This window comes from Tiliqua scincoides, chromosome 3 (genome assembly GCF_035046505.1).
Source record: "Tiliqua scincoides isolate rTilSci1 chromosome 3, rTilSci1.hap2, whole genome shotgun sequence".
NCBI classification, from domain to species: domain Eukaryota; kingdom Metazoa; phylum Chordata; class Lepidosauria; order Squamata; family Scincidae; genus Tiliqua; species Tiliqua scincoides.
In genome coordinates, this window is record NC_089823.1 from 40,187,670 (window position 1) to 40,205,757 (window position 18,088).

An 18,088-nucleotide genomic window follows, 5' to 3' on the forward strand; every position below is an offset into this window, starting at 1 on the left:
TCAGTTTGACAGAGAACAAGTTGTGGAAGTCTTGTCTAATGTCTGTCTCTCGACAAGAAAAGTAGTAGGGAAGGAAACCACTGAAGCCATTTATGCTTGTGTGCGAATAACAGCAAATGTACCCACTAAAACTCTGGTATTCAGCAATTGAAGAGGCTGTCTCCTTTCCTTCAAAGTTATTCAAGAAAGAAGGCAAACAATTTGGGAGGCCAAACCTGGAAAGGCGCAGTACATTATTTAAAACATTTGAAATTCTCATAAATATGAATGATTGAAACCCAATTTAAAAATGTGCACCAGACCACTGACATTTTGATTCCAAAAATGCCGAGGATCATTTGTATTTGCATACAAATTTGCATGCATTTGCATACAAATGTCATATTAGTGAAAAGAAAGCACCAACATGTTTGCCTGTTCTCTCAGCCTCTCTGCTAGAAGAATAGTAATTGCTTGTCAGATTTGATCATCAAGAAACACCATGAAATTTTCTCAGCCTTGTTCATATAGTGCAGGGGTGCTCACACTTTTTTGACTCGAGAGCTACTTTGAAACCCAGCAAGGCCCGGAGATCTACCAGGGGGGAAGGAAGCGTCTGACAGACACCCCCTTTAATGTATGGAGCCCCTGCTGGAGTCTAGTCAGTTTTGTTGCTGCATGCCTGAAGAGCAGCTGAAGTTTCAGTGTCAGTTTAGTGTCAGCTAAATATGTCAGTTTCGTCTAGTCACTAGACGAAACTGACATATTAACAGTTTGGAGAGACAGGGCTCCCTGATCTACTCATTTTGCCTCGCGATCTACCGGTGGATCGCGATCCACCTATTGAGCACCCCTGATATAGTGCAATACCGGTGATGTGGATCAATGTTCTGAGATGCCTACTTGAGTGAAGAGTACTCAGGGTCAGTCCGCAGCTCTAGATGCATTTCAGAACAGCAGCATAGCTGGCGGGATGCAAGACTAAGTCTTTCATGGTGCTCTTCTGTGCTGTGCAAGTGGCCCGTCCTCCTTACTACCGGAGTCAGTTGGGACAGTGAAAACAATATGGAGGCATCCCCACCATGTTGTTTTCACTGCTCCAACTAGCTCATGGCAAGAGTGGGTGGTCTGCACAGTCAGACACAGAGAAAGACAGAGTTTTACACTTCACTAGCTACACTGCTGCCAGATCGTGCCATGAGGTGATTCCACAAAGTACAACTGACCAGAGTATCCTCTTTTCAGCCCTACCCTACCACTCTAAAGAAGCACGTCAAGAGAGATTGATGTTGCTCCCCTTTGAAACCTGCAGCAGCTGGATTAGGGACCATACAGAACATTGCCCAGGAATGAATAGAGAGATAGGCCTCAGCTCAGTGGAAGAGCACCTGTTTCACATTCAGAAGCTTCCAGGTTTAGCCCTTTTCCCAGGTAGGGCTGGGAAAGACCCTGCCTGAAACTCTGGAAAGCCACTGTTAGACAGTGTAGACAACACTGAGTGACATGGACCAATGGCTAAGAAAGTATAAAAGTAGCTTCCTATGTCCTCACGCATTCTCAAGGCACATGACTTATGGTTGTCCACCAAAGCCTAGCTAATTGGCCGCTGAGGTAAGAACAGCACATCGGATGTGCAGACAAAAGCAAACAACATGCTTTTAATATGGGAAGAATTGTGAATACTGTATCTCAAAGGGTTTCATAACTGTATAAATACATAAGTTTTTTTTTGGGGGGGGGAGGGGGTGATAGTCTCTGGGCCACCAGTACTCACTAGTCTAAATGGGCTATACAGAGATGAGAACTTGCACTCTGAACAGGTCATTTTGCAATGACAGTCAAAATAACTCTGATGAGAATCAAATTTTGACTTTCGAGACTCAAAATAGCATGATGTTTATTTAGGGTGATTAACAATTATCAAACTCTGGGTCTAAAACCAGCTTCATGGGGACCCACTTTAATTTTGACTGGATGAGGACCACTTTCTGTGGCATGCTGTGCCTAGAGGTAGTGGCATAGCTAATGATTGTGTAGCCCAGTGCCAAGCTCAAAATGATGCTCCAGAAGTGATGTCACAACCAGGAGTGACGTCATGCCCAGGCTTTTAAAAAAGTGAAAATCGGGGGGGAAATCTGCTTCCTCCCCTCAGCAGTTCACCACCTCCCAGCTAGTGGCATAGCTAAGGTATCTCTCTGCTACTGGGGTTCAAAGAAGATTTTGTAGCTGTTCCCTCCATGACAAAATCAAATTTAATTAAGTAAATATATTTTAAAAATGTGACCCCTTATTGGTTAGAGACAATGTGCTGGGGTTTCATTGCGTTCTGCATTAAATTACCTTTCCAAGGATACATGACATGATGGGCATTATACGTACATACCAAGGTATTCACAATTTTGGCCACTAGTGTTTGGCTCAGCTTCTTGCCTGCCTTAAGCTTGTTATCTGGTGCAATTGCTACCCCCTGCACTCCCTTAGCTATGCCATTGCCGAGAGGTGCTCGCTATGAAAAAAATGATTTGCTCACAAGACACTACTACATACTTTCTTAAGGAGGATTTCTGATGGACAGTGAAAAAATTCCATCGCACAGAGTAGTGGTTGTATGGTTGGATAAAGGCACCGTGAGGCTACTTAGCTGTATTGTTTATTTTTCACATTTTGAGTCACGTATGAGACAGTGCCCAGAAATTATAACTTACTTATTCCAACGTCTTTCCAGTACTGAACAAGATGAAGTCCCATTGATTTCATCAAGTGGTTATATTCCTTAACATTAGCAAAGGCCTGCTTGTTGTGTGTTGGCTCCATAATACCTAACGGCACATCTACCATCCCTACAGCTCCAGCACCACAACTGCAGATAAAGAATCAGGTCGATATTAAGCACAAAGGCAGGACAAGACTTCAGTCAGATATTCCTTAAATTATCATTACAAACAGATCTTCCTGGATGTACAGGCACGATAGGGTTCAAGCTCATTTTACTAAAATAAGGGCACAATCCTAACCAGGTCTACTCAGAAGTAAGTTCTATTTTGTTCAGTGGGGCTTACTCTCAGGAAAGTGTGGTTAGAATTGCAACCTAAATCATTTACAATTGGATGCACCATGAATATCTGCATGTATTGTCAACCCAATGGCAAAGCTCAGGCAGGAAAAACCATTTGCTTTTCTTAGTCATTAATATGACTGCTGTGTATGCGTGCCAGGGAAGCCTTCCCATTTCAGACCACATTATGATTTGCCAGAACCTATCGATCTGGTTACTACAATGTATGAAAATGTGAGCCAATAAAAGCTCTTAAATTGCACTAGGTTATTTTTGTGCAGTTTAACATTAGATATAGTCCAGAGCAGGACTTTGAATCATGCCCGAATCATGACCCCATTGCCACTATGCAATCTGCCATTTCTTTAAGCTGGTTGAAATGGTACTTGTATCCATTTTGTGAAGAAGAGCATGCGTGCGCATTTCTCCCCACTCCTCACATGGCATGTCCTTCTGCTCCATACAGACACATGGGGGAGGAGAGATATCTGAACGGTCCCTAATTACATGGCCAATTAAGGTGGTTTAAACATTCTGCTCCTCCTCACTCCCTGTGACTATACAGGACACAATGGTGTGTTTGCACATACCCTTCCTCACATGAAGGATGCCAGTATTGTCCAAATCGGCCTATTATCACTGCTGCTATGAGGAGGAAGCTTGCTGCATATTTATTTTACAGGTAGTATCTGAGGGTGATTGGATGCAACTTGCTAATTAATGAGTGTTTTGTTTAGCCAGGACACATATCCAGGCTTCCAGGCTAACCCTGGAACACTCTATCCACTGAATCACATTAACATCTAATTACAGGCCACAGCAAATAATATTTTTATTCTCTATTACCTGGAAATGAAGAAAATATTTCAGAATTAACAAACAAATACAAACTACAGCAGGCTGAAACACAAGAAAGGGAGAATATATCTCCTCTCTCTGTGATGGTAGTAGAATGAACAGTCCTATGACACAGTGGGCAGTGGGCAATCCTGCCTGGGCTCTATGCCACAGACAGTATAGACATGGGCAGTGCATTTATAGCTGAGATCTCATCTATCTGCAGCGCATGACTCAGTTATACATCCAATGTGTAAATGAACCAGACAAGGTAACTGGTTGCCTGTCTCATTATTTGGGCAAAGGCAGACACAGCCTTAAACTACCTAGAGTTGCATATCTTGAGGGGTGCTTGCAATCACATTGCGAGATGCATGCAACCATCATGTGAGGAGACAGGCACCTGTCCCCACTCCCCCATATCCTGATCAGTTTTGGATGAAAGGGACGATTTTCCTTTGCAAGCAATCGGACACTACTGAAAACTGGCTTCTCATAAGAGTTCATGAGGCATATGGTAAGCGTACAAGTGGACAGCACATGGTTATATTTAGTGTACATGAATTGGGTAACCATTTTCAGTGGCACTGAAAGCAACCTGGTCATTCAGAAAATGGTAGGGCCCAAACAGAGGTAACCGCAGTCAACTGCAATATACATACTACATACTATGGTAGGGGGCAGTTGCAGAGATCTCCTCTAGGTAAGCGAACAATCATTCCCTTAATAGGAGATAAGTCTTCATGGCATGGAGAGGTCTATTCCATTGTTTCTCAATGTTTGTCCCCCACTGAACTACTTCACGTTGTCCACCTATTGGACGCACCACCTGAAGTAACTGCTGATAATGTCATCACCAATTACTTTTGGATTGGGAGGCCAGATGCCCACCACCAGTAAGAGCATCAGGGATGCAGGAAGTCCTATGAAGCCCTTTGCTGGGCTCCTTGAGACAATGAAAAAATGGATTGGAGGGCTTTGTGGAGCTTGTGAAAAGTGCACACTGGGACTCTGCCCCCTGAGCTGAGCTGCCTACTGCTGCTTGTTGAATTGCATTGCTGGTCCTGCAGGAGACATGGTGTCACGGGTGGGATGGTCCAGGCCTGTAGCAGGCTGACAAGGCACCTTTTGCATCTGGCACTGACTGTTTCATGGCAGTCAGTGCCAGCAGAGCTCAAGGAATGAGAATGTGTGGTAAGCGTAGGATTGGGCCCTAATTTCCTTTCTAAGTTAATATATTCAGAAAAAAACCTAATAGCTATACGGAGTGTTCATACAGTTAAAGACTGTACAGCCTGCTCATGACAAAAATAAATGCATTTTCAAGCACCCCTGAAAAGTGGCTCTCAAGTACCAGGAAGGAAGAACACTTACTAAGAATCCTTCTTCTTCTGTGGTCCCACTTTCTCAAACATCCGGATCAAGCGACTATTACTGTAAATAAGCATTCCATCTTGACTTCTATTTTGAATGTTAATTCCAAATATTAAGAAAAGCTTTTTTGGCCGTCTCAGATTTCTAAACACAGGAAAAAACACACACACAGGTTTTAAAGAACTTCTCACTTGCCCAAAACGTCCTTTTGCAGGTTGAAAGCACTTCTGCACCCAGATCGGCACCCTGGATGCCCAAGAATCGGCTGTGGTCTGGAATGCTTTCACCCAGTGTGCCTTGATCTAACTGTGTCCTTGATCATTAATTTGGTTGTTCATCCATTGGTTATATCATGTTTGGATTACTGTAACATGCTCTACGTGGGGCTGCCATTGAAGATAGCCAAGAAATTTCGACAAGTGCAGAGCCAGACACAAGGTGTCTCTGTTTGGAGAAAGCACATCTCTGCTCAAGTACACTGGCTGAAGATAAATTTCTGGGTGCAATTCAAGGTACTGGTTTTGACCTTTAACACCCTAAATAGTTCAGAATCAGAATACTTGGAGGTATTCTGTTCGCCATCTCAACCCCCATGAAACTGCCCATCCCTTAAAATCAAACCGAGAGGGCCTTCTTGTACGTCCCACCACTGGAAGAAGTGCATAGTGGTGGCACATAGTCTGTGGAACTCCTTGCCTCAGGACACGAAGTTGCTTCCATCTTTGCCACTGTTCTGGCAATGACTGAAGACTTTTTTGTCCAGTCCAGTCTTTGGAGCCGAGTTGCTGTTTCTGGTTGGAAGTTAGTTGCTTTGCAGCTTCTTAGTTATATAAATTTAAGTATTGCTTCTGTGGGGATTTATGGTTCAGCCTGCCTGTTTTTGTGTATTTTTTACTTTATTCTTTAGTAGTTTATTCTACTGTTTTTAATATGTTGTTAACTGCTTTGAACGCTTTCCTTTGAAAGGGGAAAGGTAGGATAGCCATATTTTGAATAAATGTGTACAAAACCCAAGTAATTTAGGTATATTATTACAGACCTTTAAAAGTCAATGTAACCATGTATGGGATAAAAAGGGCTACTATTAATAAAAAAAAAATTATGAATCCTTCACTGTAAAACTGTATAATGCACACATCATTATTACAAAAAAAAAAAAAAAAGAGACAAATTTATTCGAAGTTACACAGGGCTCATGAGTAGCATTAGTAGATCTACAATTGTTTTGAAAACTGCCTCAAAGTAGAAGAGGTAATTAATTGCATGAGGCTGGCATTCCAATTAGAATGGAAAAACCACACAAGAAAGACTTCCTTTTTGTGTTTATCACCAAGTATGGTCTTTAGGAGGATTTGTAAAAAAATTATTTCCTAAGGGAAACAGCCCTCACAACAAATCAGACTGTACAGTGATATTCCGTGTGGTAAAGCAGAAGAAATGTGAAAACTTAGTTTTGATGGACGGTGCTAAACTCTGAGAAACACCACAGGGTCTGACGAACTGTGAAAGCACAAACGGAACACCTGCCTCTGACGCAGGGCTAGTTTACACCTTTCTGCTGCTGCTGGTCCTTGAAAGGTATTTTTACACAGTTGCTATTTTTACACAGGGTTCAATTTCCACAATTGTTCAATTCCACAATTTCACAATAACCAAACCACTGAATGTCTGAACTTGCCTTTGTTTATCTTCGAGATTGTGTCTCATTCTCTTTTCATTTTCTACAGCAGCCTGTAATGCATCCTGAGCGGACTAGTTTTCCAGAATCAGAAAGAAAGAGTAATAGAACAAGTTATTTTATCATTGGTATTTCCCCCCCCCCCAAATATTCTTTTTCTTCTTTGTATTCTTGTAAGTTTTACTGAGTTTTCATTACTGAACATTACACAATTGTACACACTGTTACCGGTCCCCCTTTTCTTTCTATGGGAGAAAGTCCTTGAGTCATGAGTGCTGTGCAAATGTTACAAAGAATATGTGGAGGGCCCCAGGATCCAGGGACAGGCAGTCAGGGGTCCTGTCCTGTCACATACCAGAAAAATAACCTTGTGTACCTGTTACTATACAGGGAGAGACCAGTGCTTGCTGCATCGAGACCTCAGCCTCCCCTGTGATTGTACAACTGCTCAGCAACTGGGTGGACCATGTGTGCTATCACAGGGGAGGCTGAACTCTTGCTGCGGCAAGCTCTAGTCTCTCCCTGTATAGCAGGGGTGCCCAAATCCCAGCCCTGGGGCCACTTGCGGTCCTCGAGACCTCTCAATGTGGCCCTCAGGGGGCCCCCAGTCTCCAATGAGCCTCTGGCCCTCCAGAGATCTATTGGAGTCCACACTGGCCCGACACAGTGCGAGGGCAACTGTTTGACCTCTCGCATGAGCTGTGGGATGAGGGCTCCCTCCACTGCTTGTTTCATGTCTGTGATGCAGTAGCAACAGCAAAGGAAAGGCTGGCCTTGCTTTGTGCAAGGCCTTTTATAGGCCTTGAGCTATTACAAGGCCTTCATTCATTCATATAAGTTCATCTTTAATATATTCATTTATGTAAACTTATGTAAATTTATTCAAATTTTAAATGTAAATTAATTCTTTTTTTCCCCGGCCCCCGACACAGTGTCAGAGAGACGATGCGGCCCTCCTGCCAAAAACTTTGGACACCACTGCTGTATAGTAACAGGCACGTGCTTGTTACTATACAACAGGGGTCTCCAAACTTTTCAGCCAGAGGGCTGCATCAAATATCTGACACAGTGTCACCTGCTGAAAAAATAAATTTTAAATATAAAATTTAAATAAATACATTAGAGATGGGCCTTGAACGAATACATGAATGAATGGGCTCAGACTTCCAGGACTTCTCCAAGCACCACCATAGAAATAAAATACACACTCAAATGGACTCCCATTCTCTCACCCCATCCCACAGCCAGCTTACTTACATGTACAGGAGCAAATACCTTGGAACCAGCAGATCACATGAAACACCAATGGCATGATCTGAGGGTTGGGGTGGCCTCCCTGGCCCTCAGAAAGCTTTCAAAGACCTTCAGAAGGCCCAAAAATGTCAATTCCAGTTTTTCAAGGAAACCAGGAAGTGATGTTTTTAGGCCTTTCGAAGGCCTTCTGATGGCTGTGGCGGCTTCGCGCAGCGTCCTCAGATCGCACTCTGGGCATAACCAGAGCACAGCACTGGTCGTGTTCAGCTGAGTGGGCCAGAGGCTTGCAAGGGACCTGAGGCTTGCTGCGGGTCACATCTGGCTCACAGGCCAGGCTCTAGAGACCCGTGCTGTATAGGGAGAAACTAGAGCCGTGGCAGGGACAGCTCAGCCTCCCCATAATTGTGCAGGTGTTGCAGTTCCAGGTAGCCTTCAGAATGCCTAATGGCACTACAGCAAGTGACTTCCCAGTCATTCACTTCACTGCTCGTCATGGCCAAGATCACAGTGCAATGTTAGGGTCTCGCTGATCACGTCTACTGAAATCACTAAGGGCGCAATCCTAACCTTGTGTTAGGCTGGCGCAAGGGTGTAAAGCATGTTTGTGCCTCCTCGGCAGCAAGCCACACCAGTGCACAGTGGTGCACTGGAGCACCGAGGTTACATCCAGCCTTCCTGGTGGCTTACGGAGTGAGGCTTGAGTCATCTGAGCTTGGCCAATGCCTGGCTTTGGGATGGGAGGGGAGGAGGCAGGGAGGAGGCGGCAGGGGGCGTTCCGGAGCAGGGGGAGCATGGTCCTGGGGGGAGGGCGCATGGAGAGCAGGAGGCAGGGCTGGGATCCAGCTGTTATGCCGGATCCCAACCCCCCGTTCCTGAGCAGTGTGGAGCAGCTACAAACCATAGGGGCTTCAGTGGCTTGTCTGGGGGTAAGGGGGAAGAGTTTCCTCTTATTTCTGGCTGAGCCACTTTGGCATCCTATCTTTGGCATCCTATCTTGCTCTGGTTACAGTGCAAGTTCTTGGCCTGCCTGTTCCAGCACAAGACAGAATGGTGCTGAAAGGCTACAACTTCTTGATATGGCAAAAATAGCTATTCAAACAGCTTTCCTTGAATCATTTAGAAAAGAAAATCTTTCAAACAGTGGCATTACCTACTCTTGTTGAGCTTTTGCAGGATAGGGAAAGTGCACCATGTGCTATGCGCACCTCTCTACCTGAAAAGAGGCTCACTACTGCACATTGCACTGGAAGGCCACCATGTCAAAAAGCATTGTTTCTTTTATAGGCATTAACCTTCCCTTGTCTACCAATGCAGATTGCCATGCTGTGCGGAAAGACTAAAGAAATAAATAAAACAAAGAAAGCAGCAGGATAGGAGAATGGAGCCAAATGCCTAAATAACAGAATACTTCAGCTTCCATATACATCAGGTGCTGAAAAATGAGATTAAAGGTACAATTTTTCTTTCCTTTGTATCTTCAGTGCAATAAGCGCCAAGGGATATGGCAAAAATATAACAATAAGGGGCTGCCACACTACATGCAGCTCTTGGAATCTCGGAAGACTCGCATAAATGTCATTAAAATGCAGTGCTTCGAAACATGAATTAGAGTTCCCCAGGGAACCACTAATTTAAAGTTAAGTTCAGCATTTGCTATAGTTTCCTATTTAGACTTTTTCTTTGTGTTTTGCTGTGCTCTTCACATCTTACAAGGTGATTTTACAAGGGAGGGCACCACAAGGGAGGGCACCAGGATGCACGTGCCTTGTTATCTGGTGTGCTCCTTGGGGCATTTGGTGGGCCACTGTGAGATACAGGAAGCTGGACTAGATGGGCCTATGGCCTGATCCAGTGGGGCTGTTCTTATGTTCTAATCTATTAAACTCTGGAATTAGGTCCTATCCTGCTAATATGAAAATGACTCAGTGCTGCAGTACTAAAAACCCCAACTTGTTCTGCAATACAGCGGGGTCCTTATCCACAGGATGGGCACCCACAGGTTTGAGTATCCATAGAAGTTGAGCCTGCAGCTGGAGAGCCTTAGAGGACCTCCTGGAAGTGACCGGAAGCGACTTCCAGCTTTCCCTGGTGACTTCTGGTAGCATCCTAGAGGGCTTCTGAGGAGGCCAGGAGTCTGCATGTGACCTCCGAAGGGCCCAGTATGGCCCCCAAGTAAGTAACTGCAGTGCTGGCTGGTTCCCCTCCCAGGATCCTGGATCCCCTGTGGGTACTGAAGGCCCATTGAACTAAGATTCGACTTTCATTTTACATTACTGCAAATTCTGGACTTGCTTCCATGCATGAATATTGAGGGTAACTGTCATTGGCTCAGTCAAGAGTTAAGCAAACATATTTAAGGCCTGCAATCCTAAGGGAGAAATAGCCCTAGATGGAACAGGAAACACATGGCTATCACTGAAAAAACAGAGGGAGATTTGCCTACAGGTTCCAGTTATCTGATTGGCCACCATCGAAAAGAGGGTGCTGAACCAGAGAGACCTTTGGAATGATGGAACTTGACTCTTCTCATGTTTTTAACAATGCTGTATCTGCTGTTCAAAATCCTTATGAATCAACAGAATGGAGGCTATTTAAAGAAAAGCAGGTATGAGGAGGAGATAGCCATGCTCCTGCCCCCAAAAACCCCCTGTTTTAAAATTATATGTTAGAATTGAAATGTATTATATATAATTTAATTATAAATAAGTATGAATATATGGTTTATAATAAATATTTATATGTTTTAATTATTTTTAAACTTGTTTAAAAAAAATTATGGACCTCAAACATTATTATTATTGTATTGGCAACCTCAAACAATGGTAGTGGGTAATATGACATAAAAAGTGGTTTGAGAGGTAAAAGTGCAGGTGAGAATAGGATTTAACTTTATAGGAAATTGGCAGAACCCAGATGGGATCCTACTATCTTCACATCCAGTGGTATAGTGGTTAAAATGCTAGACTTGGACCAGGAAGACCTAGGTTCAACTCTCTACTGAGCCACAAAACTTACTGGATGATCTTGGCTTACTGAGTGATCACTGGGTGATCTTGGCTTACTGGGTGATCTTGGGCTAGTCACCATCCTTCGGAACAGCCTACTTCAGTGGTTTTCAAAATGGTGGGGCTAACCCAACAGCCAGGGAAGCACTTGTCCCTGCCCCTTTAAGGGGAGGGGGGAAGGCAGTAATGCAATCCCCACAATTGTGTTGCTGCGAGGGGGAGGTTTTTTTAAAAAAAAACTTACATGAGGGGTGCACTCTGCAGGGCTTCCCGCACCCCCCCCCCGGAGACCAGCACTCCCTCAGGTAAGTTGAAGAAACCCATCTCCCCCAGCAGCATAACCCCTCCCCTGCACACACTTAACAATGCTCCCAACTCCCTTGAAGAATCTGAGAAGCACTGGCTTACTTCATAGGTTGATGTGAGAATAAAGGAAAAGGAGAAACCATGGGCACTGCCCTGATGAAGTAAATCAAGCAAGCATGGTGTAGTAGCTCTGGCATCAGACTTAGACCTGGAAGGTACAGGTTCAAATCCCTGCTCAAGCCGTGAAACGTCATGGGTGACCTTGAGTCAGTCACTAATTCTCAGCCTCGCCTATCTCACAGGGTCCTTGTGAGGACAGAACCACGTACACCACCTCTGAGCTCTTTGGAGGAAGGGTAGTATGAAAGTGTGGAAATAAATTTAAAAAATACGAACAAAAAATAAAAACTACTTTTTGTGGAAAAAAAATTACACTTATTTTTGGTTGTCTGATAATTCACTAGAAAAACTTCCAAGACCTAGTGGTAGTTCCTGATTCACCATTCTGTCATCACTGTAAGTATTCAAAGTCCTGACATGGGCTGTGTTAGTTTGATTTAAACACAGCACCTAGCATACTGTGGGCACTAGATAAATATTGAGTTGGTGCAATATAGTCACAATCATGCACTGTTGTTGAAGTCTAAACAAATCAGTATAGTGGGGATTAGTACCAGGGAATGCTCCTATGAATATAAATGATAATTGTGCAGGTAAAATTAGGCCCTAATTATCACATTGGTAGACCTGTGAAGTGGAAAGTGTGTTCCAAACATTCTTTAAGAAATCACTGAACCTGAAGTCAAGGCAGCTTAATAACAACTTTAAAAATCCTCAGCAATAGTAAATACGCAATTAACAGGATTGGAAAATCTTCCCTACTGCTTAAAGGTCACACTAGGCAAAACCTTCAAAAGCCTAGCATTAACAATGGTCATATCCTATATTTCTGAGCAATTAACTTATAAGTATCATTGGGTAGCAAGGACAAATGAGACAAATGTTGATGCACTGTGATGGTAGTTGTGGGCCAATTGTTGGCAGTTGTGGGTCATCAGAGATAGTTTGCTGCATATAGCGCAAGATGGGGCAATACAGGTGGGGCACAACTCACTGGGAAATCCTTCTAATTCAGTGGCCCAAAACCACTGAAATGAATGGGAAGTGCGGAATATTGTTGCCAGGGACTGCAGGGTTTGAACCAAGCATTTTGGTTGGGAGTCTGAAGATACGATCTAATGTACAGTCTAATCCAAACTAAGTCCCCATCTGCCAATGCAGTCATGCTAATGTTCCCTTACCCTGGGGGCAAGCCTCCACTGCCTCAATTTGTCTCCATGGATCTGTGCAAGCCATTTTCCTGGCACATGTAGACACTGGGAGGTGAACCAAGACCAGGAAGGGGAATAGGATACTGGCACAGCCACTGCCAATAACCAAACCTTCCTGCCTTTGACACACTCCCCTCCCTGTCCAGAAACTCCTCCATTCCTCCTCTCCTTGCTCTGTTCCACCCACTGCCAATTTCCTTTGCCAAGTCACCAGGGCTAGCTGATAGTGGCCTGCATATGCGGCTGTCGGCAATTGTGCTGGCAGCCACACTGTGCTCACTGGTGGAACATCACCTCTGCAGGCATCTTCTCACTTCCCTCAATGCAGGGTGACCAGATGCAATGGAGGACAGAGTGCCTATACCTTTAACCATTGTAGAGAAGAGGGGATTTGGGGAGGTGCAGCTTTTTAAACCCTTCCATATTGAGCTGCACCTGCCAAAATTTCCTTTTCTATACAATTGTTAAAGGTATAGGGCATTTTGTCCTCCATTGGTCACCCTGCATCGATGGAAAGAAGAGATAGGATTGGGCTATTAGTGAGATACCATGAAGTGTGTATAATCAAACTTTGGAATCCTTTCTCTGCAGAGGACAAACTAGGGTTTTGCAATATCAGTTCCCTGAGACTGAAAGGTAGCATGAAGCCTCTGAGTTGGTCATGCATAGTTAAAATAGTAGAAACTTGGCCTTCTGTTTTTATTTGGTTGACACGGCAGTCCCTTGTGCTGCACTTCTATCTTTCTCAGTTTCTTGCTCAAACTGACCTCGGGGACCTGGGAGAATTTACTCTCTACATCTGAATTTGGGTCTGGTCACCCAGAGTTCGTCCAACCCTGCAAGTGATTCCATACTGTTGTGCAGCCCATTCATTTCAATGGGCTTGCATAGGAGTAGTTCCAGGTAGATGTGCCCATGAAAAAGAACACATTCTAAATAGATCAGATATGTCATCCTTGATAAATACCTCAGTGTTTACATGCAAAAAGGAGTCCTGCAAATGTTTTAGCCTGCCCTTTGCTTCTTTCACAATGTCTTCAGCTACAAGTGAAAAAGAAATCATTTGTCAAATTATTTTGGAGACGCTCTCCAATCCACTCCGCCCATGAAGCAAAAATATTAAAGTTTATTTCAGTGGACACCACGATCCTAATGAAATTCAGGTTATATTCTCTGACACATGAACAAGCTAGATTTTTATCCAGAGTGTGAAACTTGCATTGTGCACCAGACCCCTGAGACCACATGTTATTCGATAGATGATCCACCGAGTTAGACTGCCGAAGTCTCCATGCAATGGGGCAAATGGGTCATCTGGATTTTCTCATAGGGGAGAGAAATGATTTCTTGTGAAGTGCAGCCAACGACAAAAGGGTTATGTAAGTTATCCATATTTCCAGTTACAAAGTCTGCAACCACTTAGAGAGCACTTAAGAATATAATATGAAAATGCTATTAATGTAAGAGATCACTGCCTACCAGCCTTCACGTCCATTTCTGCCTTTCGTAATTCATTCATAGCAACTTCTTTGAAGGAAGATGAGATATATGGATACATCCTATCAAGGCACACACCGCACAAACATGTATTACATTTTTATGGCACTCAGTATGCAGTTGTCTTATGCTTAACAGCTCTGTGAAACAGGGTCCCCCTTTTACAGAGGCCAAACCTTCTTTGCACACCTGCAATGTTGTATACCTTGTTCTCCAACTGCCCTGCCATCTCCACATGTCGGACATAACTACCAAACAGTAAATATGCACATGCATCCAGTAACATATCATCCTTACCCTCCATAATGGGGGGGATAGGTAGACCTGTGTAGAATTCTAAGAATGTATATCTCACTTCATCAAAAGTGGAAAGGCAATATGGGGATGGGCACTCATGATCATTGTGTCCTGCAAGTTGAGTCTATATGGCTTTGTGAACGTGTGAACATGTGTCAAAAGTGTATCAACTGCTCAAAAGCCAGCCAGGCAATCCAAAATGAGCTAGGTTTTGAAATCGATATACAAAGTGTATGTAGTGTACACATACACATGTAGTGTACTGGTGGTCGCAACCCACCAGTTTGTGTAAAGGTTCCCCCATCCCTTTAAGGGGGGAAGGAAGGGAAGCGATCCCCAGGATCGCGTCCTTACGGGGGCAAAGGGGGTGTGCTTTCACTTACTTTTAAGTAGACAGGGCTACTGGAGGCTGCAGGAGGTGCACGGAGCCCTGCGCAGCCCTTTGTAGTGCTCCCCGAGACTTGGAATCTTCAGTAAAAGCGGGTGCAAAGCACTTCCATTTTGCAGGAGGTGCTTTGTGCCCACTTTCACTGAATGTTCCAAACCTCAGAGAGCACTGCAGAGGGCTACCTGCACCTCTTGCAGCCTCCAGCAGCCCTACCTACTTAAAAGTGAAAGCACCCCTGCTTAGCGACGTGATCCTGGGGATCGCGTCGCTGCCCTAGCCCCTCCCCCACAAAGACTTACTGAGGGAGTAAGGCTCCCTCAAAGTTTGAGAACCACTGACCTAAAATATTTAATTATAATTCGTGCTTATGTTATTGTCTATTGATTGCTCTGTTGCAAAGTTTAACTAATACTCCAGAGTATACTGGAGTATACTAATACTCCAGTGCCTGCTTCAGAGGCAGGTTTGATTAACCCCTGTTCTACTTGAATAGAACCCCTTGAAGTAGAACCCTTGAACCCCTGTTCTACTTGAACCCCTGTTCTACTAGAATCATTGTGTCTTGAATTAAGATGGATTTGTGTTGGCCTGTATGAACTGTGGGAGCTTTCCTGATGGATAAATGCCTAACTAAGGAACTTTCTGCGTTCTGTTAGCAGGACCACACTAAGAACATAAGAAGAGCCCTGCTGGATCAGGCCAAGGGCCCATTGAGTTCAGCTTCCTGTATCTCACAGTGGCCCATCAGATGTCCCTGGGAGCACACAAGATAACAAGATACCTGCAACCAGTTGCCATTCCCTTGCATCTGGTTGTCACTGATCTTTTACACTGGTTTTTTTTTTTTGGTAATGTTTGTGGTGTACCAGACTTTTCCTAGTGCTTGTGATCACAAAATCATTTGAACCCACAAAACTCTAATCACATTTAAGAACCGGATATGTATGGTTGCCTACCCATACGACACAATCAACATGGCTGCTAACTTTCTACTTCAATTATCCCCTCTTTTCACAGGCCTCTTACCATTGAGTCACAGTCAGAACTGGATCAGGTCCCAGTTTTACTGGAACCTGGATTAGAGCATTCATTGACATGCTAATCCTTACTCAAAATGCATGCTACACATATTATAAGAATAGGAGTCAATTAAAAATGAACTCTAGAAGTGGCCTATAATTTGTTTACAGAAATGTCTGGGCAAACTTTCACTCAAATGAAAACCCCCTGGGAGAGGCATCCCTGCTGTTAGGTGATTATCTTATGTAAAGTGTTCCTTGCTTTGGGTCAAAGTGTTTGGTCACAGCTGATTACCTTTTTAAAAGTGTGATTTGAACTTGGCTTAGATTATAAATTGCCTTGCCATCAAAATCAATTTCTCACCATGGCCAAAAAGGTTTGCTAATGCTTTCAGGCATGGCGCTTTGAACATTTAAATACCAGGCTGCGTAAGAGTAAGAGCAGCTGACTCACCTGGGTCTGTAAAAGCAATAAGGCAGGCGCTTGGTTTCCACTTTCTGGGCTTGAATGAATATCTGCATTCGTGGGTCAAAGTACAATATGGCTATGTAGGCTCTCAGAGACCGTTGTTCTGGAAGGCTGCCAAAGAAAAGAGGTTTTTAAACCAGAAGCACTCTGAGCCCACAAAGGGGGAACTTTTACTGGATAGAGGAAATTAGGTGCATAATCATCTTGAACGAAAAACACAAACAAGGCCTGAAGCCCTACAGAGCCATTGCTAAAATGTCCCACAAGGTGTGATTCAGTTCTTTTCCAAATCAGAACAAATATTTGAAGGAGGCTTACAAATAAACTGCAACTAGCTCAAATGCTACACGCCAGCGATGCTGTTTTATCAACCAGATATATTTTCCTCCCTCATATAATGCTTCAGCTTTTATTAGTTTTTTTTTAATTATACACAATAACATCACTCTAAATTGTTATTACAAAAATGATAATAATAATAAAACTTAACAAGCAGCAGAAAAACAAAACAGTAAACCTCATTCAAACTACCAAATATCGCACCAAGCTTAATTAAACAAATTCATTCCAGATCTGAAAAACCTATGGCAATCTACCAGAGAAGAATTTTTTTTAGCAGGGCAAGAGTCAAGAGAAAAACTAATTGGATGTCCAGTACTAATCTGTTAGAATAGCAACTGAAAATTGCAAAGCACAAATGCAAGTCAGGATTCCTTAACAGTTAAAGTCTACCTACTCTGGGTTAAATAGATGTTGAGTATGCATCCTTGCTCAAGAATGTCTGAATAAGAAGTGACTTGCTGATTCACTTCAAGTTAACTTCATCCAGCATCTTTTACAAGATTCTAGCAACCAGAAAATGGTCCACTGAGAAATAAGTTGGCCAGAGATTTATCAGTGGACCACTGGTCATCCATTCTGCCTATCCCTACTTTAAGGGCCCAGTGCTATATTTACCTTGCAATGTCGTTTATGGAGCTCAGTTGGTGCTGACTGCCATAAAACCTGTGCCTTCCCACCCACATCATCATGCCTCTGCAACCCAACAAAGCAGGTTCAAAGGGGAGATGGGAGAGGGCAAAACTGGGATGGGAGGGGCGTATCAGGTCCAGGAAGTGGGCAGGTTTGGCAGCAGCAGCAACTGCAGGATCCTATCCCCCTTCCTCGATCTGAGTAGACCCCCACACACACCCATGCCATGGAGGCTTATGCCCAGGTAAGGGAATGATCATCTTACTCACAACTGCACCCCTAGAATGCAGTGGTTGCCAATTTGGCGCCATTGCATCAATGGGGGAGGGAAGGATAGGATTGGGCTGTTAAATATGGATGGAGTGGCCAACACATGAATTTGGACAAAAATCTGCAGGTGGACCAGATCCACCAGATCCACCAACGAAGCAGGGAACATTATACAATGTTCAGTCCTGGTTCCTGGACCACATTCCACATTTTGCAGGTATAGTTCAATGCTGGAACCAACTATACAGATCTCTTTAGAACAGTACTGTGAGCAGGAAGTTTGTGGCTGTTCTGAAGATTAGCTACCAGAAGATAATGGGTCTTCAATTTGCTGGACTCAATGCCTGCAGATAGAAT

The 18,088-nt window shown here is 43.8% G+C and overlaps 1 protein-coding gene across 1 annotated transcript in view; it reads right to left on the reverse strand.

Moving 5' to 3' along the window:
- The window catches only part of MORC1 (MORC family CW-type zinc finger 1), a 64,114-nt gene that overhangs the window by 27,741 nt on the left and 18,285 nt on the right, over window positions 1-18,088 (reverse strand). The window contains exons 9-14 of the mRNA XM_066621270.1: window positions 16,475-16,600; window positions 14,299-14,378; window positions 13,787-13,860; window positions 6,924-6,988; window positions 5,246-5,389; window positions 2,685-2,839 (exon numbers count right to left, since the gene is read on the reverse strand). Coding sequence (XP_066477367.1) covers window positions 2,685-2,839; window positions 5,246-5,389; window positions 6,924-6,988; window positions 13,787-13,860; window positions 14,299-14,378; window positions 16,475-16,600 — 644 coding nt within the window. The remainder of the gene's footprint in view (window positions 1-2,684; window positions 2,840-5,245; window positions 5,390-6,923; window positions 6,989-13,786; window positions 13,861-14,298; window positions 14,379-16,474; window positions 16,601-18,088) is intronic.